Source organism: Acipenser ruthenus, chromosome 5 (assembly GCF_902713425.1).
Source record: "Acipenser ruthenus chromosome 5, fAciRut3.2 maternal haplotype, whole genome shotgun sequence".
Taxonomy (NCBI): Eukaryota; Metazoa; Chordata; class Actinopteri; order Acipenseriformes; family Acipenseridae; genus Acipenser; species Acipenser ruthenus.
In genome coordinates this window covers 26368810-26395699 of record NC_081193.1, presented here as the reverse complement: position 1 = coordinate 26395699, position 26890 = coordinate 26368810, and the positions used below count along the sequence as shown (strand labels likewise).

At 36.7% G+C, this 26890-nt stretch overlaps 1 protein-coding gene across 42 annotated transcripts in view; it reads left to right on the top strand.

Annotated features, from left to right (window-relative positions):
- The window catches only part of LOC117402495 (regulating synaptic membrane exocytosis protein 1-like), a 147159-nt gene that overhangs the window by 101415 nt on the left and 18854 nt on the right, over window positions 1-26890 (top strand). For 11 of the 42 annotated variants that reach the window (XM_034003705.3, XM_059023906.1, XM_034003704.3 and 8 more), the window contains 4 exons: window positions 3682-3753; window positions 11459-11571; window positions 12680-12795; window positions 15981-16141. In XM_034003705.3, coding sequence (XP_033859596.1) covers window positions 3682-3753; window positions 11459-11571; window positions 12680-12795; window positions 15981-16141 — 462 coding nt within the window. Of the gene's footprint in view, window positions 1-1488; window positions 1567-3681; window positions 3754-4828; window positions 4889-9125; window positions 9309-11458; window positions 11572-12679; window positions 12796-15980; window positions 16142-18057; window positions 18217-18277; window positions 25242-26890 lie in introns of those variants that run through there. The other 31 variants (XM_059023907.1, XM_059023908.1, XM_034003706.3 and 28 more) reach the window with 12 other exon arrangements.

Here is a 26890-nt window from a genome sequence, read left to right as displayed (position 1 = left end):
TGCAATTAAGTAGCAAGCCATGCATTTCTTCAGGTAGATTTCCCTCTAATTGTTTTTAAAAGTACATAAAGCACAAAAATGCATGTTGATGTTGTTTAAATGTGACCCCTAGCTTTTCAAGGTGCTTTTTTGGCAATGTTAGTTATAGTCATTGTTAATAACTGTAACATAACTGTAACTGGCAAATTTACAGAAAGTAAACAGTATGAAAACAACAGTTACACACTCATGAAATGCTGCAGATTTTTTTTTTTTTAAGTGTATGAGTAATAGTTCAAATCACACACACCCACACTTGCTCTTTGAGGCATAATACCTTCCTTGTCAAAAAAAATAAAAAAAATATAATACTAATTATACATGGCATTGGTTCACAAAGTGGACATAAAGGTGCATCGTTTAGGAAAATTGACATTTACCTTATTGCTCATGCCTGGTATAAAAGACTCTGAAATATAAAGGTAGGACAGATGCCATGCACTGCATTTGTTTTTTCTTTTTTTTTACATTCTAGAGTGCAGTTTTTCTGAATTGTTCAAAATCTAAGGACACCATGTTCAAAAGCCAGCAAAATTATATTCTTGTGCTTTATGCCCTTTAAATTTATTATGTTACTATAACTATGTATACCAAAGCTACACATTATTGAATATACTGTTTTGCCATCATGGGATTTGATGCAGTTTGTCTGCATTCATATTTTGAAGCCTGAAAAGAAGTATTAAAAACTCAACATCGGTTGTGCTGAATGGATATGTTACTGTGAAGTATTTTAGTTGTAAACAGATAAGCACTGAAAGGCTATATCCAGAACATCTGCATCATCTCCATATTCAATAACATTGCAGCAATGTACAGCTATGGCCAAAAGTTTTGCATCACCGAGAATTTTAGGATTGAGACATAATCAAAAATAATAAAATAACTATATGAATATAATTTAGATCTTTTATTTAATATCATGTAATCAAAGATACTACAAAATGATATTGCAACAGTCTGCCAGAAGCCATAATAATAGTAAAGTATTTCATATTAGATTTCGAAATGTCATATTTTTTCAATTTTTGTCTATTTTTTGTTAAGTATATGGAGAACTAGAAAGCAGTATGTAATTCAATATGTTAACGTAACATTATTCAGCAGGTTTCATTCGACTTTATGAAGCAAAAATGTGTTAATTCTATAGGGTGATGCAAACCTTTTGGCCAGAGCTGTATGACCGCTTTAGCAGATGCTGCTGTTGTGGATGGAGAAAACATCCAGAAATTGTTGCAGGGCAGCACCATCTAGAGTTTTGAATACAACATTGCAACTCAGTTCCTATATACACTACAGGTTCTAGCTGAAATGTATCTGGGTACAGGACTGTAAACCTGCAACTATTGATATACATTTCCATCGTCACTGTGTGTAACCATCATTGTATTTTTGTTTGTTTTTTCCACCCTTTCCCCATTCACTTCCATGTTTCCACTTTTTTCGAAGAAGCTGGACAACGGACCCTGTTGTTCCAAAACAGGAGACTGTTAATCACCTCAGTGCTAGACCAAAAGCAGTCCAGAGGTACCTTTTATATAAAACTACCATCTACAAAGGAGCAGGCTCTAAGTGTAACTGCCTCTAACTAATATAATGGCTGAACACTTGACACATTTAATAGGTTTTTATATCAGCGCAAATTCTGAAATAATGAGTTTTTCTCAGAATTTAAAAACAAAATGCTTAAAAACTGCTTTGAAGAATGAAATAAGTTTGGAATTCATAACAGCTGTCTTGGCTGTTGTAAAAAGAAGCCAAAAAGAAAGCTTAACAAATACCAAAAACTTGTTTTAATTAATTTAAAAAAAACTCAGACATATATTTTTTCATTATTCAAATAGCTCATGATTTAAAGCTTTGTGAATACAAAAAGTAAGATAAAAAGCACGCAGGTCTTAGAAAACATCGGTATTCTAACAAAAAACGACTTGGATGCAGGTAAGAGCGGTTCATTTTTATTTTGAGTTGTTTCTTGTTAGCAGCAGAGTATACATTTTATTTTAAGCACGACTGCATGACTGAGGCGTCCAAAAGTTGGAAATATTGTTTTATTTCTTTTGGAAAAATGGTGACACAAATGTTCACCCTTTCTAGAGATGTGAATGTTTTAAATGATCATATGGATTTGTGTTCAGTATTTAAAACACTCTTAGAGTGTGGAAAGAAATGATATGAACTGAATTGGAAATATAGGAGTTTTCAATATTGTTTTGTTAATGATCATTGATATGGTATCTAGATAGTTTGTTAGAAATGCATATGCACAGTAGCTGTATAGTGTCTCTTAAAAAGGATCCAACATTAACAGCTGTATGCTGGTCGAAGGTTACATATAATTTGTGATGAAAGGTTATGCTTTTACTATATAAATCCTTTAATACAGCAGTTTGGGGGTGTTTGATATTTATTATATCATGTTCATGTTTGTTGATCCCTAAATTACATTTTTTTAACAAGATAGCCTTTAATGTTACAACTATTTTACATCTGTTTCTAAACCAGCTTTATCATCCTTACCTTAAAGCAATAAGTAAAGTGCCTTCAGGCTTGGTACTAAGAATGTGCAAAACATCTGAACTGTGTCTAAAATCACTTTCTCTTTAAAATTGCATTTCTTAAATGAGATTTTTGCATAGCACACAGTGCCACCCGATGGCTGGATGTTGCACCTGTAGTCTAACTGTTATAAGTTTGCCTTTGCTGTACTTAAATCATTTGGACTCAAAGGAGACACGGCGATTGGAAGGGAGCACCCAGTAATCTGTGCATGCAACGATTGTGTGATTCTCCTAGAATTCAAACAAACAGGAAAAAACAAAACACACACACACAAATGATCTACTGAGCAAGGAACAAAGCCTCAACAGGCCAAAGCATCTCTTAACAAAGTTGTTAATCTCTAATACAGTGACTTTTCGTATAGATCGTCTTGAGTGCATTTTTTAACTTGCTATAATTGTCTCCCTAGTGCCTTATTATATTGTAATGTAGGTCTTCAGTTTTTCACAGTAGTAACCACAGAACACAACTCACTTCAGAGAATCATCACAGCATGATCTCCCAGCAGATGCTATGGGGCAAGAGTTCATATGTCTGGTTAAATGTGTAATACAGTAGACACCAAACGATTATAATCAACAAAAAAGCAGCAAAATCTTTAAAGAAACCAGCTGAAAATCTTTTTTCTAAAACGGTTAGATGTGTGCGTGGTCAGTTAAAAACAAAAAAAATCCTGAACCTTCATTCTGCCACCCCTCCCCCCAGTTTGAGAACCACTTATAGAGACAAATATGTCTGAGTTTACTTTGCTGTAAATGTCTGTAGTATTTCATATATTTTACATTAAAACATTGGCAATATTCACTGATATTTAATTAATGCTTTGTCAATAATGATGCATTGATTGTTACTGCTGCTGCTGTTATTTTGGGATGCTCGTATGTTGAGTATACAATGGTATTCAAGGATGGCTGTTTCAACAAAATGTACTTTGTCCAGCTAAAAAGTGAATTGAATTAAGCCTGACATTTAATTTATTCATTCATTTTGCATAACCATTTTGCCATTTTATCATTTTGTCATTCTTCATACTTTCTTTTCTGTTTTTTTTTCTTTTCTTTTTCATTTCAAACGTTACAGGCAGTCAAGAACACTGGAAAGATCTAGTAGCAACAAACATGGTATAAAAGACACTGCCTCTGAAAATGAAAGGTAGGACCGATGCCATACACTGCATTTGTTTTTTTCTTTTTTTACATTCTGCAGTGCAGTTTTTCTGAATTGCTCATACATTCTTTTCATCTTTTGAATTGTTTATACATTATTTGTATGAGGTTGTGGTTTGTATAACAACCATATAAAAGGGTATTTACAGTACAAGAGGAAAGTCAATCTCTTGCTATCTCATTGAGGTATTATATCTGTTTTTATCTTTCATTGCCCTCCAGACTTCACCCATAGCACTTTAAACACTCAATCATAAGATCTGAAGTAGTGATAATAAAAAATTAAAAAGTAGGGAATCACCCTTTATTGTATCAGCCACCTATACTTCGTAATCCTGGGATCGCTCATAGAAAGAAGTGGTTGATGTGTTCCAGGTGGATTTCTGGTACTGTTAAATCCAGATGTGGCTCATCCCATATCAAATCAACACCTTACTAAAGGTTTCGATTAGCTATGCCATAGCGCCGACTCCGTGGGTGCTCCGGGGCTCAAGCTCCCATGGGGAAAAAATAAGTGGATGCTCAGGGCGACAGTTTTTGTTTTATGCGATAAAGGTGATTAATGATCTGTTATGTTAAAAACGCTGCCCTGAAATCAGACTTTTAAAAAATGGCTACAATTAAAAGGCCCTGCATAGTGCAAATACATTCTCAGTCCATACTGGTACAGTTCCATCAAATTGTAGTGTGGCTGCTTCACAATTAGAGGTATAGTATTGTAGTCGAACATTAGTGAAGATCATGTGTCTATGCGAGTATATTAACTATTGTAGTAATTCATAGTTATTTACTCAGAGGCTGTAACCCACTGGCAGGAACAAAAGTCGGCACCCATGAGCTATGCCTATATTTCATATATAACGACTTCTATTCCTTGAAAGTTTATTTTTCCTATACATAGTCATTGTACAACATTCCTGGATATAAACACGCCTTTCATACAAAGCTCAGATTAGAGCTCTTGCCCTTGCTGGACCACAGTGTATTAAATGTGTTGAATTGCAGGTGCTTCTTATTAACTGTGTACTGAATTCAGTTCTTGTTTGCTGCATTTGCCTCAGCCTACCAGAGCAAAATCGCCCCGGAGGGCGAGATAGAAAATCTGGGCATCAGACATGCAGGTAAAGCAGTGCATGGCCATGCTGCACCAGGTGCCTGATAATATCAACACTTATATGTGCTGGCATGAATCCCTTAGTACTGTATGTGTTTTAAAAAGGCACAGCTGTCATTTTCTTCTGCTGTTGAGGAGATTGACATGTGCGTTCCTGATGTTAATGACAGTAGGCTGGATATATGCTTGTTATGCTTTTTATCTACAGTAAGGATAATTTACATTTTACCTTACATATATGTAAGCATGCCATTGCTCTGCTCACCATAACTGAATGATTTGAACTTATGACCAAGAAACTGGCCTGGTGATGCGCATGAATTATTTTCTGTTACAGACTTCGACTTTGTAACCTGTGTAGAAACACTTACTTAGAATAACCTGAAAGCCACTGTGTCTCTCTGTGAATCCAATAAGTGTGCCAATGCTGCTACTTGTAGCAGTAGTGTGCTGTATATATATATGCAGAAAGCATTATAAAGGATGTTTGTGTGATACTGATAGCACTTTGTAGGAAAATGTCTATTACGTTACCTATATTTTATCTTCAAACCATGGGACACTTTAACTATGGGTTCCTAAGCTAACAAACCTCTGAAATATAAAAGCTATTTTAAAAGCATGTATGGAGTACTGCGCCAATGAGCATGATAAGCACACTTTTTCAATAACCTGTATATAACAATATTGGAAAATTTAGCTAAAAACAGAATACATTTGTTCTGTTTGGTGTACTTTAGAGATTTCAGTGCTATTTTTTTATGTTTTCTTGAAAAAGTTACTTGCGATTGGTTTCAGTTAGTGCTACTCGTGGACTACTGTTGCCAAAGTCACATTAGGAAGTCCAAGATTTGGGGCTAAGGTGGAGTATAATAGAGAACTATAAAATCTTCCTTATCAATAAATCTATTATCATTGTGCTTTATTATGCCCGCTTGCAGTATTTTGGTGCCAGTTGCCTTTAACAGATTTATTTATATTAAGATTTTGCTCTTTGATAAACTGCATCATGCTAACCATAACTTCATTTAAATAATTGTTTTGAAGTATTTAGCATCCATTACAGCAGTGCTAAAAAGATCACACGGTTTAACTTGAACTTTCCATGGCAGTATATGCATAACCTACCACGTCCTACCAAATCTAAATCCCTCACATCAGCTAACGAGTGCAAAACAAATTAATTTATTGTTTTTCCGTCAGTCATCCAGATTATTTTTTTTCTCCAATTTCGAGTTTATTGGCTGTTTCATTATAAGAGTGCAAGCACCCACAGCGTCTCTCCCACTGTGGTCTGGAATGACATGCTTGCAAAAATGAGCATAATCACTTAGGCACTTTTGTTTCAGTAGATAGTTGGTGATTCCACCTCCACCTGGGGTGTAGATCAACTCTTAAGAGGTAGCAAAGATCATATTGCTTGCTTGTTATTATTTGTTTATTTAGCAGACGCCTTTACCCAAGGCGACTTACAGAGACTAGGGTGTGTGAACTATGCATGAGCTGCAGAGTCACTTACAATTACGTCTCACCCGAACGACGGAGCACAAGGAGGTTAAGTGACTTGCTCCGGGTCACACAATGAGTCAGTGGCTGAGGTGGGATTTGAACGGGGGACCTCCTGGTTACAAGCCCATTTCTTTAACCACTGGACCACACAGCCTCCTGTTTATTGAAACAGAACCTCTGAATAAGGAAGGCTTTGTGGGGGTGTCTGTGTTGGCAAAAGGAGTAGAGCTGTAAGGCATTGTGCTTGAAACTGGCGTCCTCAGGCTTCTTATGTTTTGTAAAGCAAGTTTGAATAGGCTGTTGTGCATAGAATATTGTATAAATGGTCCAGCAGTATAACAATATTCATGTTGTGTATATATAGTTTTCATAAAAACCATCAAACATTAACACAAACATATATTCATTTAAAAACATTGCTAATGTCAATCATTTGATCTGGTACATGATAAATATGCAAACTAGATTTAATCTGCCCCTAAGTGTAAAGCCTACTGAATATATTTTTCATTTAAATTCAAATGTAAGCAGTTATGCTTTGATTTACCACAGTAACTGTCTATTCAAGTTTGGTCCTTTTTTTGTTTTATTTAAGCTGAACTGCTTCTGCAGATAAGTTACAGTCAAAGAGCAGAGTTTCTTAGTCAGTAGAATACAAAATGCAATGTCAGTATTGTATGGCTTTAAAACATACGCATGTGGTGAAAATGTATGAATCTTTTTTTAGAAATATATGTAAAAAAATGTTAATATAAGCCCCCAGGCATCTATCCTGATGGTGAAACGTAATTCATTTTGCAAACTTCCTTGTTTAAAGGTTTTGCAGATGCAGAGGTTGGAACAAATTTAAGTTCAGGTGTGTTATTAGGTATTGACATGCATCCCAATGTGTGTGTGTATATATATATATATATATATATATATATATATATATATATATATATATATATATATACACAGTACTGTGCAAAAGTTTTAGGCAGGTGTGAAAAAATGGTGTAAAGTAAGAATGCTTTCAAAAATAGACATGTTAATAGATTATATTTATCAACTAACTAAATGCAAAGTGAGTGAACAGAAGAAAAATCTAAATCAAATCCATATTTGGTGTGACCACCCTTTGCCTTCAAAACAGCATCAATTCTTCTAGGTACACTTGCACAAAGTCAGGGATTTTGTAGGCATATAGTCAGGTGTATGATTAAACAATTATACCAAACAGGTGCTAATGATCATCAATTCAATATGTAGGTTGAAACACAATCATTAACTGAAACAGAAACAGCTGTGTAGGAGGAATAAAACTGGGTGAGGAACAGCCAAACTCAGCTAACAAGGTGAGGTTGCTGAAGACAGTTTAGTGTCAAAAGTCATACACCATGGCAAGACTGAGCACAGCAACAAGACACAAGGTAGTTATACTGCATCAGCAAGGTCTCTCCCAGGCAGAAATTTCAAGGCAGACAGGGGTTTCCAGATGTGCTGTCCAAGCTCTTTTGAAGAAGCACAAAGAAACGGGCAACGTTGAGGACCGTAGACGCAGTGGTCGGCCAAGGAAACTTACTGCAGCAGATGAAAGACACATCATGCTTACTTCCCTTCGCAATCGGAAGATGCCCAGCAGTGCCATCAGCTCAGAATTGGCAGAAAACAGTGGGACCCTGGTACACCCATCTACTGTCCGGAGAAGTCTGGTCAGAAGTGGCCTTCATGGAAGACTTGTGGCCAAAAAGCCATACCTCCGACGTGGAAACAAGGCCAAGCGACTCAACTATGCACGAAAACACAGGAACTGGGGTGCAGAAAAATGGCAGCAGGTGCTCTGGCCTGATGAGTCAAAATTTGAAATATTTGGCTGTAGCAGAAGGCAGTTTGTTCGCCGAAGGGCTGGAGAGCGGTACACGAATGAGTGTCTGCAGGCAACAGTGAAGCATGGTGGAGGTTCCTTGCAAGTTTGGGGCTGCATTTCTGCAAATGGAGTTGGGGATTTGGTCAGAATTAATGGTCTCCTCAATGCTGAGAAGTACAGGCAGATACTTATCCATCATGCAATACCATCAGGGAGGCACCTGATTGGCCCCAAATTTATTCTGCAGCATGACAACGACCCCAAACATACAGCGAAAGTCATTAAGAACTATCTTCAGCGTAAAGAAGAACAAGGAGTCCTGGAAGTGATGGTATGACCCCCACAGAGCCCTGATCTCAACATCATCGAGTCTGTCTGGGATTACATGAAGAGAGAGAAGCAACTGAGGCTACCTAAATCCACAGAAGAACTGTGGTTAGTTCTCCAAGATGTTTGGGCCAACCTACCTGCCAAGTTCCTTCAAAAACTGTGTGCAAGTGTACCTAGAAGAATTGTTGCTGTTTTGAAGGCAAACGGTGGTCACACCAAATATTGATTTGATGTAGATTTTTCTTCTGTTCACTCACTTTGCATTTTGTTAATTGATAAATATAAACTATAAACATGTCTATTTTTGAAAGCATTCTTACTTTACAGCATTTTTTCACACCTGCCTAAAACTTTTGCACAGTACTGTTTATATATATATAATTTTCAATTGAAATATAATTGAATGGAACCATTTTAAAATTGTTTCCTCTTGTTTGACCTAAAATTACCTATCTTCAATTACCTGCGATTTGAAGTTCAGTATAAAGACTTTAAAGGCTGTAGATTTCTTTTATGAAAAGATGTGACTGCAGATCTTTTTTGAACCTGTACCTAGAGTGCTGCCGACTCCAATTAGAAGAGTGCTTCCTCCAAGCCTGAGGACCGCTGATGAGCTTAGTGTTACACAGAGAAACCACACTCGCTCCCGGTCGAGCGAGCGCCCTAGTGTCAGGCACTTGCGCTCTGTCTATCAGACGGCCCCTGGAGGGTCTGCTCCAGTCTCCCCCCTGCTGGACAGGTGGTATTTCATGTAGCTCCCTTGTTTGGTGTTGTGCCTCAATGAGTGTGGAGTGTACCATAGCCACTTTTCTATTGATCTAGTACAGTAGTACTGTTTTGTATAGTCCCTTTACCGCAGTGTTCAGTTTTCCCATCTCCGCACCTTTCCTGCTAATGATACATCATTGAAAGAATTGTATCATTAAAAGGATTTAAGGAAACTACGGTAGTGCGTATGGTGGCCCTTGGTTTTAAAGCTTTGATTTGTCAATGTGTTTTGCTGGTGGTGAATTTAAGGTTATTGTTTTCATGGTGATTACTTTTTCATAGATTGCTTCATCATTTTACTGATACTGTACATGTAAAGACGTTATTAATTACTTTAATCATATTAACAAAAAAAAACACACACATACACACACACATATATATATATATATATATATATATATATACAGACGTGCTCAAATTTGTTGGTACCCTTACAGCTCATTGAAATAATGCTTCATTCCTCCTGAAAAGTGATGAAATTAAAAGCTATTTTATCATGTATACTTGCATGCCTTTGGTATGTCATAGAATAAAGCAAAGAAGCTGTGAAAAGAGATTAATTATTGCTTATTCTACAAAGATATTCTAAAATGGCCTGGACACATTTGTTGGTACCCCTTAGAAAAGATAATAAATAATTGGATTATAGTGATATTTCAAACTAATTAGTTTATTTAATTAGTATCACACATGTCTCCAATCTTGTAATCAGTCATTCAGCCTATTTAAATGGAGAAAAGTAGTCACTGTGCTGTTTGGTATCATTGTGTGCACCACACTGAACATGGACCAGAGAAAGCAAAGGAGAGAGTTGTCTGAAGAGATCAGAAAGAAAATAATAGACAAGCATGGTAAAGGTAAAGGCTACAAGACCATCTCCAAGCAGCTTGATGTTCCTGTGACAACAGTTGCAAATATTATTAAGAAGTTTAAGGTCCATGGAACTGTAGCCAACCTCCCTGGGCGCGGCCGCAAGAGGAAAATCGACCCCAGATTGAACAGAAGGATAGTGCGAATGGTAGAAAAAGAACCAAGGATAACTGCCAAAGAGATACAAGCAGAACTCTAAGGTGAAGGTACGTCAGTTTCTGATCGCACCATCCGTCGCTTTTTGAGCGAAAGTGGGCTCCATGGAAGAAGACCCAGGAGGACTCCACTTTTGAAAGAAAAACATAAAAAAGCCAGACTGGAATTTGCTAAAATGCATATTGACAAGCCACAATCCTTCTGGGAGAATGTCCTTTGGACAGATGAGTCAAAACTGGAGCTTTTTGGCAAGTCACATCAGCTCTATGTTCACAGACGAAAAAATGAAGCTTTCAAAGAAAAGAACACCATAACCAAATCTCAAGACTATCAAGGCATTCTGGAGCGAAACGTACTGCCCAGTGTCAGAAAGCTCTGTCTCAGTCGCAGGTCATGGGTCCTCCAACAGGATAATGACCCAAAACACACAGCTAAAAGCACCCAAGAATGGATGAGAATAAAACATTGGACTATTCTGAAGTGGCCTTCTATGAGTCCTGATCTGAATCCTATCGAACATCTATGGAAAGAACTGAAACTTGCAGTCTGGAGAAGGCACCCATCAAACCTGAGACAGCTGGAGTAGTTTGCTCAGGAAGAGTGGGCCAAACTACCTGTTAACAGGTGCAGAAGTCTCATTGAGAGCTACAGAAACCGTTTGATTGCAGTGATTGCCTCTAAAGGTTGTGCAACAAAATATTAGGTTAGCGGTCCCATCATTTTTGTCCATGCCATTTTCATTTGTTTTATTATTTACAATATTATGTTGAATAAAAAAATCAAAAGCAAAGTCTGATTTCGATTAAATATGGAATAAACAATGGTGGATGCCAATTACTTTTGTCAGTTTCAAGTTATTTCAGAGAAAATTGTGCATTCTTTGTTTTTTGTGGAGGGGTACCAACAAATTTGAGCACGTCTGTATATATATATATAGCATTGGATATTGTCAGTTAGAAGTGTGTTTTTTCCACTATTTAGGGTAAGTGAAGCAATGGAACAATGTATTGTAAGGTATTATTCGTTTTGACGATTAAATAAGTTGATAGAACACGCTTAACGTCCTTGTTTTGTTTTGTTACACCCAAATAGAGCACATCAACAAGGCAGCTTGTCTCAGTTGCCCCCTACGGGAACTCCCTCATCAGGACGCAGAGGAAGGCAGCTCCCACAGGTCCCTGCGAAGAGCAGCAGTGTAGAGCAAGGTATGCACTGACATCTCAGGTAAGGAGGTGGATGGCAAGGGTTACAGAAGACTTGGAGATTCTCCTGCTACTCTCATTCAGTTTGCTCGTGTTAAGTTCAATTTTATCATGATATTTCTCATTGTGCTTTACAGATAAAGGGGAAGCTAAGTAAATGCTAATCTGGTCATAAGCAACTAGAAGTTCCCGTTATCTTAGTGCAAATGGCTTTAGTATACACGACAATGTCGTTAGCTGCCCTAAAAACGATTCTCTTGTTTAAATGATTAAAGACTTTAAAAACACTATGCATGCAAGTTTTCTGCAGTAAAGTTTCCATTGCAAATCAAGAGATGGCAGAAATGATGACACATTTAATTGTGTTCAATCAATTCAGTGAGCGGAAGCAAGAGTACATTAAGTATGACAAACTGAAGCATCTGTGCTTGCATGGGGTTAATGTTTATCACTGAATGTCTTGAAAAAACACAGCATATGACTCATGTTTCTTCTGGCTATTGGATTAGCAGCAGTGGTTCTAATGGTAGGTGTTTATATTAGGTGAAGATGACTCACTGCTTAATGTGTTTGAAACTGAACTGTGTCAATTAATTTCCCATAAAAGATAAAATATTGATTTTGTTTTTTCCAATGTTTCACATGAACCACAGGCATACACTGCTTTCACTGCTACTCCTTCATTTTCTTTTTTGTATTGAATGCAATACACAAAACATTAACTTCATTTAAAGTCTGTTTAAATAACCTTTTCTGAACTAAAGAGGATTTTAAGTTTATTGTGTTCCAATGCACTCTTATAGAATGTTTCAAAACACTCTTAAAAAGCTTTACTCAATGTATACCTCTTCAAAAACACATTTTTATCACAGCCTTGCTGTGTTAAAGCAGGATCTTAAATTAAAATATGATATTTCTGCATTTCTATTTCTATTCATGTCTCGTTAGTTTCCAAGCCTTTATTGGATGTACATTATGGTATTCATCCACTATTCTTTGTCATATATTTTGCTTGCTTTGCCATGCTTTCGGCGTGCATGCTGTAACTGATTTCTTCATGGTAAATTGTAGTAAGCTGTTTATTTGATGCTAGTCTTCTCCACTGTTTCAGCCCTAGCAGTAGAAGAGCGAGCACGACAGATGCAAATGAAAGTACATTCCTACGCATTAGCCACGATGTCCAGCTCGAGTCAAGAACTAGAGCAAGAGGTGAAGACGAAGCGAGAGGTACTAATGATACATCTACAAACTGGATTGGTCACTGTGCCATTGTACCCTGAAGTCCCCCATGTTTCTGATTTGCTCGAAATCATATGTGGACAACAAAACTAACTTAGGTCCAATTTCCATCGTATTTTTAGCTGGAGGGAAATTTAGCTGGAGGGAAAAAGTTTGCCAACTGCTAATTTGTTCCTCATGTGTTGATTGAATCCAAATCCAAATGTGCACATAATGGGGTAGATTTTCAAGGACTTTAGATGGTGTAACTCAGATTTTTAGGCGTTTGGACTGAAGTCTAGTGTAAGAGCGATTTTCGTCTGATGGCGTCTATTGTTTTTTGACCTCATTAACATTTTTACGTGTGATTTTCAGAGTATGTAGACGTCGTAAAACAGTAGTTTAGATGTTGAAAGTTACACCTGCTTCAACTGGGTGTAACTGACATTTATGGTAGATGTTTATTGGTAGAAGTGGTTACCGTGCATACGAGATTCACAAAGAAGAACTGATTATACTATACTGATTAAAAATGTAGGTAGTCTTTTATTTTTTGTTGTTAAAGTCTAAATAAAATATATAAATAGTGTATCGCGGACGTATGCAAAATGTGTCTGCTGACTGAAAAAATACTCATCAGCTAATGTAAAAGTTTAACTGTATTGTGATTTTTTTTTTTTAATGTGAAATTTTGTGATGCCGTCTGCCACTAAATAAATACATTAATACATAATAATAATAATAATAATAATAATAATAATAATAATAACACTGTGTAACAATTTTCTTTTTGGTTCCTGGGTAGTAAGTGTTATTTCCTAATTGCTTATGCCTCAAAAGTATAGAAAATGGCTATTATTCCCCACAAACTTTGCTTTTGTGACCAGGACAGTGATATTTTGAAATTTACCTATTTTCCAGAACATTCCAGATAGATTCAGTGCTGAGTAAACTTGGAGTAACTTCTAGAACTTTGTAGAACTTTCCAGTAATATAAATAGTAGTATAAATACAGGGGCCTTAAGCCCACCAGTTCAGTTTAGTTCCAGCTGCCTAAGTGGATACATATCTGCATTTTTGTGAGATGGCATCAAGAGGCTGCAAGCATTTTGAGACTTTAAAATGGTGGCATTCCTGATGGGTCTCCAAGGCGAATTTTACCAAGTTTCCCTGCTATCTTTGCCTTTGGAACAGCAGGGACACCAAGGCGCACTACCACAGGCAGGACTGGCCACAGCGGACCGAGTTCTCTGTGGGGAGGAACAACGTCAAGTGGGAGCCACTGGTGGACCCCCGGAAGGTGCTGATGCCACCACTGCACATCAAATTGGGCCTTATGAAACAATTTGTCAGAGCTCTAGATAAGGAGTCGGCAGCCTTCAAGTACCTTCAAGACTTCTTCCCCAAGCTGTCTGAGGCAAAGGTCAAAGCCGGTGTCTTCGTCGGACCACAGATAAAGAAGATCCTGGAATGCAATGAATTCCCCAAGAAGCTCACTAGTAAGGAGAAAGCGGCTTGGAACAGCTTTGTCGCAGTGGTTCGGGGCTTCCTGGGCAATCACAAGGCCGAAAACTATGTGGAGCTGGTTGAGACTCTGGTGAAGAACTATGGCACAATGGGCTGTAGGATGTCCCTCAAAGTCCATATCCTTGATGCTCATCTTGATAAATTCAAGGAGAACATGGGAGCGTACTCGGAGGAGCAAGGCGAGCGCTTCCACCAGGATATACTGGACTTTGAACGCCGCTACCAAGGACAGTATAACGAGAACATGATGGGAGACTACATTTGGGGGCTGATTCGTTACAGTATAATCGTAAATCTCGAAAAACTACTCACTTCTAAATCTTTTGTAGTCATTTTTGTATTACTTTGGTATAAATACATGTTAATTTGGATTCATATGTTGTTTTTTTCTGACTTTATGTGAACGAAAAGACACAAATTCGCCCGTTTTCTCATTGGAAATAGGTAAATCTTTGAGGCATAAGCAATTAGGAAATAACACTTACTACCCAGGAACAAAAATTGTGTTACATAGTGTAATAGCATGCACTCTGTCGGTAATGGGAAATAAACATGCAGACACCAAAGAAAAAGTTGTCTATACAGCGCTATACATTGTTTTCAACAGTTTGGTATATTTTCAACATGTAATCCTTCAGTTCAAAACAGAATGTTACAATGTAATGTTACTACTTGCTTCAATAACAACTTTGTTCAAAACATTACAATGTTGTCGTGTCATTTCTAATAATGTTCAGGAGACACGTGTAAATGTTTCAGCAGTCTGCATGTGTTGTTGTTTGGTTGTGGGTATTTAAAAAAAAAAAAATCATCCAATCTTTACATTTCGGTTTGCTTATTTTTTTCGTTAAAGTCTAACGTGAGGGCTCAGTACTAAGTGAACCACTCCTATAAAACCAGGATGACACAATTTTGAAATTTCAAGTTTAAAACAGAAGTTAGCTACCGGTATATGTGAATTAATATTATAGTGTTTTTAAGGATATGCAACTTAATATGTAACATAAATGGAACTTACAAAAATACATTTACATGATCTTTCTGGCAATGTGGAAACATATAGGATTCCTAGCTGTAAGTATTTATTTTATTAATAACAGCAACCATTGATGCTTTTAAAAAAAACTAAAAACACATCTATGTACAGGCATTTTATCATTGTTAGGTTTCATGTGATCTACACAATTTCTATTTTAAGTGTGTTGTGTGAAAATATATCTATCTATATATATATATATATATATATATATATATATATATATGCTTGTGTAATTGCTGCCTGTTTTGTTTGTTGATTTTGGTGCTGTTGTTTTAAACTATACAGCGCTTTGAGATGCTTTGTATGTAGAGCTTTATAAAATAAAGATTATTATTATTTTACATGTTACATATTGGGTATTACCGATATTTCAATGTAGGCTAGCATAAATAAAACGTTTCTGATGATACAATTAAGAAAGACATAGCTTTTTGTTTTCAAAGTACTGTAACTGATAAATAAATACAGTATTTATCAATGGTAGCCTAAATGTCTTGCATAACATTAATTTATATACTGATGTAGGCTAATGGTTCACACAGTTCCTTCCTTGTAATAGAATGGTTAACTCTCCCTACTATACAAACCAATATTTATGTGTGTTTTTCTTTTCTTTTTTCTCCGTCAGTTATATAAAGAACAGCGCAGAAGCTGTGACAATATGTCCACTAAATCCACGGACAGTGATATCAGCGATGTGTCAGCCATTTCTCGTACCAGCAGTGCCTCTCGCCTCAGTAGCACAAGCTACATGTCAGTGCAATCCGAGCGTCCCCGAGGCAGAGTCAGGTAAGTCCTACCTGAGAGCTGCCTTAAAATCCATGCAAGAAGCAAGTCAATTAAAGCAGTTTTGTTTAGCAATTGCATGTCTGAATTTCATCTTTTAATTTGCATATGAATTCTGGCAAATAATTAGAAAGCAATTTCTGTTAATAATATAATAATGTATTGTATATATTGTTAACAGAAAAAGTTGTAACTTTTAGGGTTTTAAATCATAATTATTATTATTATAGTTATTATTATTATTTTTGAAATTAGTTGACGTTTTGGGTAAGCATCAAGGTTCTGCAAAGACTGACAGGATAATATTTCGCTTCCCAAATTTTTCCGTGAGAACACAATGCATTTTTCTGTTTCAGTTGAGATGAATCAAGCATTATTTTGTCATATACACTAATGTATAATAAATTAATGTACACATACCCAACTGTATGGAACCCCTAAAGGGACATTGTGAAAAAAAAAAAAAAATATATATATATATATAGATATAGATATAGATAGATATATACAGATATAGATAGATATATAGATATATATACACTATCTCTTGCTGACTAGAGATGAATAGCTCGCAAGTCAATGGGACATGACTTAATTTACTCCATAACATGACATCTTTCATGTGGTGAAGTAGCATTCTTTTGCGAGTTTGTATGTAGGAGCTATGAACCATTATATGATGTAGCCAGCTGTACTGTACAATGGACAGTGAATATCTATGAGTATTACGTGTGCATAACTAGAGATTACTCGCAAATCATTGAGACATGACTTAAATGACCCATTACCACCAAGACTTTCATGAGGTGAAATGGCATTGCTTTGCGAGTTTGTACATAGGAGCTATGAGATATTATTTGATGTAGAATGCAGTGAATGCGCGAATATTGAATGTCCATGTGGATACCCAATATCAAACTAACTACACCGGGGTTAGTGCATAATACTGTAAGAGATTGTGGTAGCCTTGTTTGATTTTCTCTTCTTTTGTAATTTCTTTCTCTGTCTTTGCAATACTGTCATTTTCGTAGATGAACCATCATTTTGCGTTGCAGTTGCACCCACTTTCTGAGAACAAAAGCAGGATCGGGCTTGATCATCAATGTGTCAGTCCCAATAATAATTCTCAAATCACTGAGACACACGTGACTCAATTTACTTTCTCTTGCGAGTTAGTCTTCAGAAGCTATAAACTGTTGTATGACGTAGCCTACTGGATAATGTAAATGGCATATATGTGCGTATTTGTCTTCATGATAAATCGAGATAATTCAATTGTAAATCATGAAACATGATTCAGATTACTCCTTTCGCATTTGCTTTCGTAACCGGGTGAAATATTCCAGACAGTAAGAGAATACAATTGGATGCAATAAACAATGTATTGACATTAAAACAGCATGAGTCTAAAAGCACATCATTTTTTCATAGTTGTTATGCCATGAGGAAAATACGGTGATTGTCTCCTAACCTATCCACCGAGAACAACGGGTGTCTGCTGCAGTCAGCAAGATATTCACTCCCGCTCATGAGATAGTATCTGGTGAGCACGAGATAGTATTCTTGTTTTCATAATGTCCATTTAGGGGTTCCGTACATCTGAGATTGACAATTTCTGGCTGTTTGACTCTGTAGTAGTGCAATACTGGGTTGGATCCCCTGAGAATTAGGCAAACCTGATATCACTTTAAACTAGAACTTTGTAGTTATGACGTAACAAAAAAAAAAAATCCCTTATTCATTTTTACCTGTATTATTTATTACACCTTATGAATCATGTACCTTAGTAATCCTCAGGAGTAGTAATTAAATGCCTTTCGTCTATTAGTTTAAATTATACATTTTATTTTATGTTTTGTGTATTTCTTTGTTGTTTTTTAAATTTAAAATTGCATGCCTGCATGCTGTGCTGTGAAAAGGTCAAAGTCCTTAGAAAGCTACAAAGGTGAGGAGAAAAGAGAGAGGCGGATATCATGGGAGTTAAATGAGAAGGTAGAAGAAAAGCATGAACACTCGGTAAAGAAGCGCTGTACAGAAGACCTGAGGAAGAGGCGGCATTCAGTCGCTGGTGACTTGAGGTAAAGGTCAGCTGTCGCGCCCTGTTGCCTCACCCCAGTGTCTTCCTCCCTGTCCCGCTGCCTGACTGAACCACCAACCTGCGCTGCTCCCACCTGCAAAGTCCCATTGCAATTTTACATTTAATAATTATTTATGATAAGTACTAATTGGGGGTTGTGAAACCTTAAGTATATTATTATGTAGCCCAGAAATATGGAAGGATGATGACTTTGTTTGGTGCCTGACTGCTCAATGTTTTGGTTATGTCATAATGCGTTTTAATTTTACCAGCCTTTAATAGTACTGAATTATCTGAGTCATTAATGTGGTCAGGCAGTGTAATGAAATTAACTTGATTTTACAGCATGATGATTAAGCGTCTGTGTTTCCCTGCAGGCAGTGTGGCTAGCCATGACTGCTTAAACACTGAAGGTCTGTTGAGTATAGTAACATGTAGGTAGAATGGAGGCCTTGTTCATCTGACAGCTTCAGCAGTAGCCAGCATCGGTACAGCAGTGTCTCGTGGGACACATTCACAGATCACACGTCATTATTTTTAATATGTTCTGGCAGGTTTGTGATCTGAAAATTATCGTAGCAGATCTTAGATTATGTTTTTCTGAACTTGGTTCAATGTATTTTAGCGATGTGTTCAAAATACGCTGATTTACTTTGCTTGGTATATCTCTAAACAGTACATTTTGAATTATATTACATTTCCTTAAGGCTATCCCAATAGTCAAATCATATCTGTTTAGAATAAGACATGAGTGGGTTATGTGAGATTCCATCAAGACAAGGACGTGTTGTGAAACAATAAGAAACAAAAACATCCTGTTGAATATAGGATATCGTTTAAACTTTATTGATATGTTTTAAAGACACATAGAAATAGCAGTCCAAAACTGGGGTAAGCCACAGGGACATTTCACAAAGAACAAAGCATGAGCACACTAGAAGGGCAGAGAAATGCAATGAAATTAATAGTGGCATAATTGGAAATCTGTCTTAAATTGAGATGATAATATTGATTTGGTAATATTGATGAATAGTAAATTCATAACAATGGTAAATAGTGCATACATGTAATATACTTTTTTTATTTAATCAAAGTACAGTTGTATGATATTTTGTTGTAAGAAAAAAAAAAGTATTTTTGGTTTTGCAACTTAAATAAAACAATATAGTACAATTCGTATCCCCAAACGCCACAGTGCGACCGCAACTCGTTTTTCCACCGATACCGAACGACTTGCGTACATTTTCAATCCAGTCACTTGGAAACCACTCAAGTCGTTCCCACCAGCCTTCTGGTCAGAAGATCACCCAAATGTTTTGATCAACCGTCATGGTTCTGCAGATCATCACCTCTGTATTTAGCAGTGCAGGAAAATAAAAAAGGCATCTCCGCTGGTTTTGCAGAAAAGAGCACAGCTGTGCTTGACGAGCTCTTGATCAATTAAGTACAGTACTTTCTTCCAAAAGCATAAACAAAAACTTTTTTTACACAGAGAATTGTGGGAGTCTGGAACCAATTCCCCAGTAATGATGTTGAAGCTGACACCCTGGGATCCTTCAAGAAGCTTCTTGATGAGATTCTGGGATCAATAAGCTACTAACAACCAAACGAGCAAGATGGGCCGAATGGCCTCCTCTCGTTTGTAAACTTTCTTATGTTCTTATGTTCTTATGTTCTTATGGGTTTGAGAGTTGGGTTTGGTTCCCATAGCTATTTGTTCGTTTGTCCCCACGACACCACACACAAACTGAAGTTGGGAAGGACTCTGAGGGACAATTTGTTAAACAAATTATTTTGCAATAAATATTTTACACATATTTTACTGGTAGTAGTACCCCCTGGTAACAGATTATTATTATTATTATTATTATTATTATTATTATTATTACAAGCATTAATCAACTTTAAGCATATGTTGGGTCATATAACTGGTTATAAGGCTCACAGTAAGTATGTGAACAAATTGTATTATTTAATTCTGCTCTGTGATGGGTAAAATACAGTAGCTGTTCCAAATTGGAAAGTGGAACCACATACTGTAGGTTAGTTATTAGGAATCTCTTATGCTTAACTTGGAGAAATGAGAAATCTGATGTACACACGCAAGTCAACTACTATACCATGTGTGCAATAAAGCTAGAGATATGCTGTAGGTCTAAATTTAAAAGAAAAATAAAAACATTATTGTGTTTTGGGGCATTAAACTGCAATTAATTGACCGGCATTTTAGAGTTATGTTGAGCATTATTACCATTCCATTCCAGACCATTGTAAATAACATCAATTACTAAAAAACAGCAGTGATCAAAGCATTTAAAGAATACTGTGATCAAGTGATAGGTTAATATAGATCTAATAAGATATACAGTAGTTGAATATTGGTAATAAAGAAACCAAGATCAGTAGAATGTGGTATCTTATACTCTATTCTGTTTTACTTGTTTTTCATAATCTATTTAGGTTTTGTGTAATATAATGTAATGGATTGCACAGTACCATCATTACTGGAGCTGCCGTTTGGGTGATAATAATAGTTCTCTTAAGTAACAGGGCTATCCAAGGGCTATTTCAGAATTGTTATTTCAGGCAGCACAGTTTACCTGGAAAATGCTACATTTAAATAAAGCTTTGCTGCAGTGTAGTGGCTTTTTGTTTTCCATTAAATAATAAATAATGAAAACCTTTATGCACAGGGTAACTATTGTTGTTTCTACCTCTAAATGAAGCACTGCATTTCACAATTCATGGTTCATGGTTCATGATTCAAATTACCAGTGTATTCAGGAACTCTTGTTTAAAGCCTTGTGTGACAAAGTGTGATTAATTAGTTGGGATTACACAGCAGAATACTGATCTGTAAACCAAAGAACCATCATAAGAGATTGTGTATCATTTGTAAGTTGCATGTATGTTTTGATCTGAAAGCATAATTACTTTAAGAGAAAGGAAAAGACAGATACAGACAAATTAATTATTTAAATGTCAAACTAATTATTTATTACAGTACATGCATACATACATGCCTGTACATACATACATACATACATTAGCATGTGCTGCAAGAGTTTAATTATACAAGATTTCTATTAATTTAAGAATATTTTTGCAAAAATTATATAATATTTTTGTTGCATACTATAACTTAATGTACTACACCTGTATATGTTATCAGTTGGAATCCTGCTACAAACTGTGGAGTTTATTACATTGTATAAATACTGTCAACGTTTAATTAATTAATAAAGGCCTCGAGGTTCTGAAAATCAAATATCAAACCGTTCATGTTACTCTCTTTAATTCTGTGCATAAAATATGAAATAAAACCTCATATTTTAATAAATGGCGGCAGTAATTAGATCTGCTGCTGTTCAGATCAATTGATTAGACCTCTGTATTTCTGCCACAACTGTAAAATATGTAGGGAGCTCCAGAATTAGTATTGGTGAGACACCTTATTAGAGAGTGCCACAGGGGCTGAGAACCACAACGTAGTCCTGCATGCGGCAGTAGGGGAAGGCAACATTACCAGTTGGAGCTAAATCTAAAGGCCAGTGGAGCTGTGATAGCCTTTGGGAACTGAAGCTGCTCTGTTGACATTGTTGAAGGCAGCAGGAGGATACAGGAGGTGAGACAGGAATATGTCAAGGAATGCACTTCTCTGAATCTTACTTGAAAAATCTCAAATTACACATCAATCCAGTCTTAATGTTGGCTTGCTCTTAAAGATAGGTTTGCATCGCAGTGGATGATTTAGGTACAGAAACCAAATAGGTGAGTCTGTGTTTTGTTTTGAATTACTTTCACTGGATAGCACTCCGGCTTTCAATAGTTTATTTTTGCATTGTTTAATGTGCCTTAACAAATCAAGATATCCTGGTAATTATGTCATTTTAGTGTGACGTTGTTTATTCACAGTCTTGTCAACTCCACTTCAGTGTTTCTGTGTCTTTCAGTGTCTTGTCCGTATTTATCAATATTAAGTGCACGTCACTTCTCCATTAAATGTTTAATGTTCACCTGTTAATATGAATGTTGTCGTTTTTTATTTACTCTTTCTTAACATATGTATTATTGGTTCATTTATTTTATTGTAATGTGTATGTAACAACCTGGTCATAATATAATACTATAATGTCAGGGCAGCAGTGTGGAGTAGTGGTTAGGGCTCTGGACTCTTGACCGGAGGGTTGTGGGTTCAATCCCCAGTGGGGGACACTGCTGTTGTACCCTTGAGCAAGGTACTTTACCTAGATTGCTCCAGTAAAAACCCAACTGTATAAATGGGTAATTGTATGTAAAAATAATGTATAATGTGATATCTTGTAACAATTGTAAGTCGCCCTGGATAAGGGCGTCTGCTAAGGAATAATAAAAAATGTCTATAATGTCAACTTAAATTTTAAATACATCGTTACACACCTGTAGAGGTGGTATAATGCATATATTTTTATTTCAGATCAATATATTTCAACATATTTTCATGGTGGATCAATGATGTAATGAACAATTGTATAGATCAGTGGTTTTCAACCAGGGGTAGGCGTACCCCTGGGGGTACTTCTGAGGGTCATAGGGGGTAAACAGGACGATTCAAATGAAATTCAAATGAAAATAAAAGTAAAAAAGGGCCTTGAATTTATGTTTTTTTTTTTACGGTATTATATATTATCTCTAAACTAATGTGCATACAGTACTGTGCAAAAGTTTTAGGCAGGTGTGAAAAAATGCTGTAAAGTAAGAATGCTTTCAAAAATAGACATGTTAATAGTTCATATTTATCAATTAACAAAATATTTGGTGTGACCACCCTTTGCCTTCAAAACAGCATCAATTCTTCTAGGTACACTTGCACACAGTTTTTGAAGGAACTCAGCAGGTAGGTTGGCCCAAACATCTTGGAGAACTAACCACAGTTCTTCTGTGGATTTAGGCAGCCTCAGTTGCTTCTCTCTCTTCATGTAATCCCAGACAGACTCGATGATGTTGAGATCAGGGCTCTGTGGGGGCCATACCATCACTTCCAGGACTCCTTGTTCTTCTTTACGCTGAAGATAGTTCTTAATGATTTTCGCTGTATGTTTGGGGTCGTTGTCATGCTGCAGAATAAATTTGGGGCCAATCAGATGCCTCCCTGATGGTATTGCATGATGGATAAGTATCTGCCTGTACTTCTCAGCATTGAGGAGACCATTAATTCTGACCAAATCCCCAACTCCATTTGCAGAAATGCAGCACAAAACTTGCAAGGAACCTCCACCATGCTTCACTGTTGCCTGCAGACACTCATTCATGTACCGCTCTCCAGCCCTTCGGCGAACAAACTGCCTTCTGCTACAGCCAAATATTTCAAATTTTGACTCATCAGTCCAGAGCACCTGCTGCCATTTTTCTGCACCCCAGTTCCTGTGTTTTCGTGCATAGTTGAGTCGCTTGGCCTTGTTTCCACGTCGGAGGTATGGCTTTTTGGCCGCAAGTCTTCCATGAAGGCCACTTCTGACCAGACTTCTCCGGACAGTAGATGGGTGTACCAGGGTTCCACTGTTTTCTGCCAATTCTGAGCTGATGGCACTGCTGGACATCTTCCGATTGCGAAGGGAAGTAAGCATGATGTGTCTTTCATCTGCTGCAGTAAGTTTCCTTGGCCGACCACTGCATCTACGGTCCTCAGCGTTGCCCGTTTCTTTGTGCTTCTTCAAAAGGGCTTGGACAGCACATCTGGAAACCCCTGTCTGCCTTGACATTTCTGCCTGGGAGAGACCTTGCTGATGCAGTATAACTACCTTGTGTCTTGTTGCTGTGCTCAGTCTTGCCATGGTGTATGACTTTTGACAGTAAACTGTCTTCAGCAACCTCACCTTGTTAGCTGAGTTTGGCTGTTCCTCACCCAGTTTTATTCCTCCTACACAGCTATTTCTGTTTCAGTTAATGATTGTGTTTCAACATATTTGAGTAGCTGAGAAGTAGAGGAAGATTCCATGTGCTTTAACTTTTTGTCTTACTTGTTGGGAAAGTGGTCAAAGCAGCTGATTTGTGTCAAAAGTTACATCATTTACAGTAAATAGAATGTTGGAAGTCTGGGAGTTTTTAAAAAATGGGGAGCTTAGAATGTTGACAAAAGTCCCATTAAAGTGGACACAAAGCTTAATAGTTTAAAAAGTATAAAAGATATCAAAAAGTTGTATACAAGCACACTATTCCAGACCCGTCTACACGTTTTAAAGTTTGAACGGCGTTTGTAGCTTAAACGGTGTAAGAGGAGTAGCGTGCCAAAGAATAATAATAATAATAATAATAATAATAATAATAATAATAATAACTAGATGGTAACTTTACAAGTAAAGTTGTGGGGCTTTCTTTATTGGGAAAGTGGTCAAAGTAGCTGATTTGTGTCAAAAGTCACATTGTTTACTAATTGTCTCCTAATTGTCTCATGCTTAGAATGTGCTGTAATTGGAAATGTCTCAAAGTTCACGACCCTCCAGTCAGGAGTCCAGAGCCCTAACCACTACTCCACACTGTTGCCCTGTGTAGGTACTTAGATAGCTAATTGCAAATGTAAAAAATAACTAAACGGCAGCTGCACAAGCTGGTTGCTTGCATGCCTTGCAATGAAAGAAAAGTTCCTGTATGTATGCTGCCGACGCGCTGTAATACTATAAGTATCGAAGACGTAAGGTCTCATATCTCAGCCGTCCAATCACCAATCTTTTTTTTTTCTTTTATATAACCATGACAACGCTGTTGAGGTGGGTGGGATGGATATATTTTTGAACCACAAGGATGAGCTGGACTCGCCGCAGCGGATTACAGTCTGTTACGGTTTGGCATGAAATGTTTTTAATTGTCAATCGCTCCATAACTGGGTGGGCCCAGGCACCTCAGGTCCAAGCGTGGCGCCGCCCCTGGTTTAGCAGCTCAAATTGACCCGCAGAAGAAAAAGAAAAAAACACATGATTTATCACGTCTGTACTTTCCACCTGTACGCATGCGTGATTTCGATTGCGTGGATTTCCACTCTGATATTCGGTGGGTGAAGCAGTGGTATGGAGAGCGGTCTGTGCTGCTTTAACTTTTTCATTTTTTCAACTTGTCGTATAATTGGATACTAAACAGTGAAGCACACTTTATTTTTTTTAAAAAAAGTGTAAATGCTCCGGTAAACAAAAATAATAATCACAATACTCATACTTTTACGGTTTTTGTGTTTAATAGGCGCGGCTGCATTTACAATAATAGTGCCTGGTTGAAATGGAAACATTTCTTACTTGCAAAAGAAAAACCAAGGAACAAAACACAAGAGTACAGAAAGTTATAGTGAATTCATTTTTATGTAGGCTTTAATAAACAGTTTACCAATGTTAGTTAGTAATTGTATCTCGTGGTTTATGTTTCTGATGTAAACATTTTAAATGGCACACATAATTATGCTGATATGGGAAGTAAGTGGTAACGTGATAAACATTTACAATACAGCCTATTTTGTATTATTTACAATAACGTTGCTGAATAGAAAGTGAATACGAGTGTTTCCAAAGAGATATCCAAATACTTTAAATTCTGTGCATCCAAAGACACGTCATTACATTTTTTAGAATTAAGCCTACTATTCTGTCCTAAACCAGCAGTTTGACAGTCACAAACTTTTGTGACATAAATAATATATAAAATAAACGTGAAAAAAGAGAAATTTGTTGAGATTATTTTGCCTTTTATTGCAACTGTAGTACCATTCAGTCGAGTGAAAATTGTAAAGGGGTACACAAAAGGCTAGCAATGTCAATGACTCAATAACCAGCTACATATTCTTTGCTGCACTGTGTAGTATATCCATGACAACGATGCCCAGAGAGGATTTTTTTTCTTTTAATTAAAACTCCAGACAGAAGGGGTATAGTTTTAAAAAAAAAAAGTTGAAAACTACTGATATAAAAGGACACAATAATTGGAGGGCTGCTTAACTGTAGAGGCAATTACAGATTACAGTTTACAGTACTGATTTAGAGTTTAATGAGTACAGTATATTATAAATGGGTGTAGTGGTGCTGATGACAGCTCCACTCAAGTGGACAATGCTTACAATTACATTAGAGGACTATGGGCCAGATATATCACAGTCTGTATGCAGTTTCTGTAACATTGGACCAAAGACAAAAGGTACATTTGTACAATACAATAATACAATTACCTGGAAACGACATAATATAATTTTCACAACTCCCTCCTTTATCTAAGTGGTGTCTTTCTATACCTTAACGACTGGTTTATGTTTTAATGTATGTTTAGACCTTAATGTATCTGGCCCTATGTACAGGACGTATCCATACCAAATGAAAAATAGATTTATTTTCATTTAGATCCTAATATTTTCATTTTTAGTAACTAACTTAATCTATATTCCTGTTGTCACGGATGGAAAAAATAACCTAGCACCCCCTTAACAGCCCCACTGAGACTTTCTCATCAATAGGAAGGTCTTTTGGATCGCGTTGTTATATTAAAGGCTGTTATCAGGCTGTAATGCGTTTTAATACTGTCAGCACAGTGAAATATTACAGAAATAAAAATATTGTGATAACCATTTATTTACCACAGTTATCTTACATCCCATAATATATCCCAACTAAATATGTTTGGTTTGTTCAGTGTCCTTAATGACCCACAATAAGAGAAGCCTT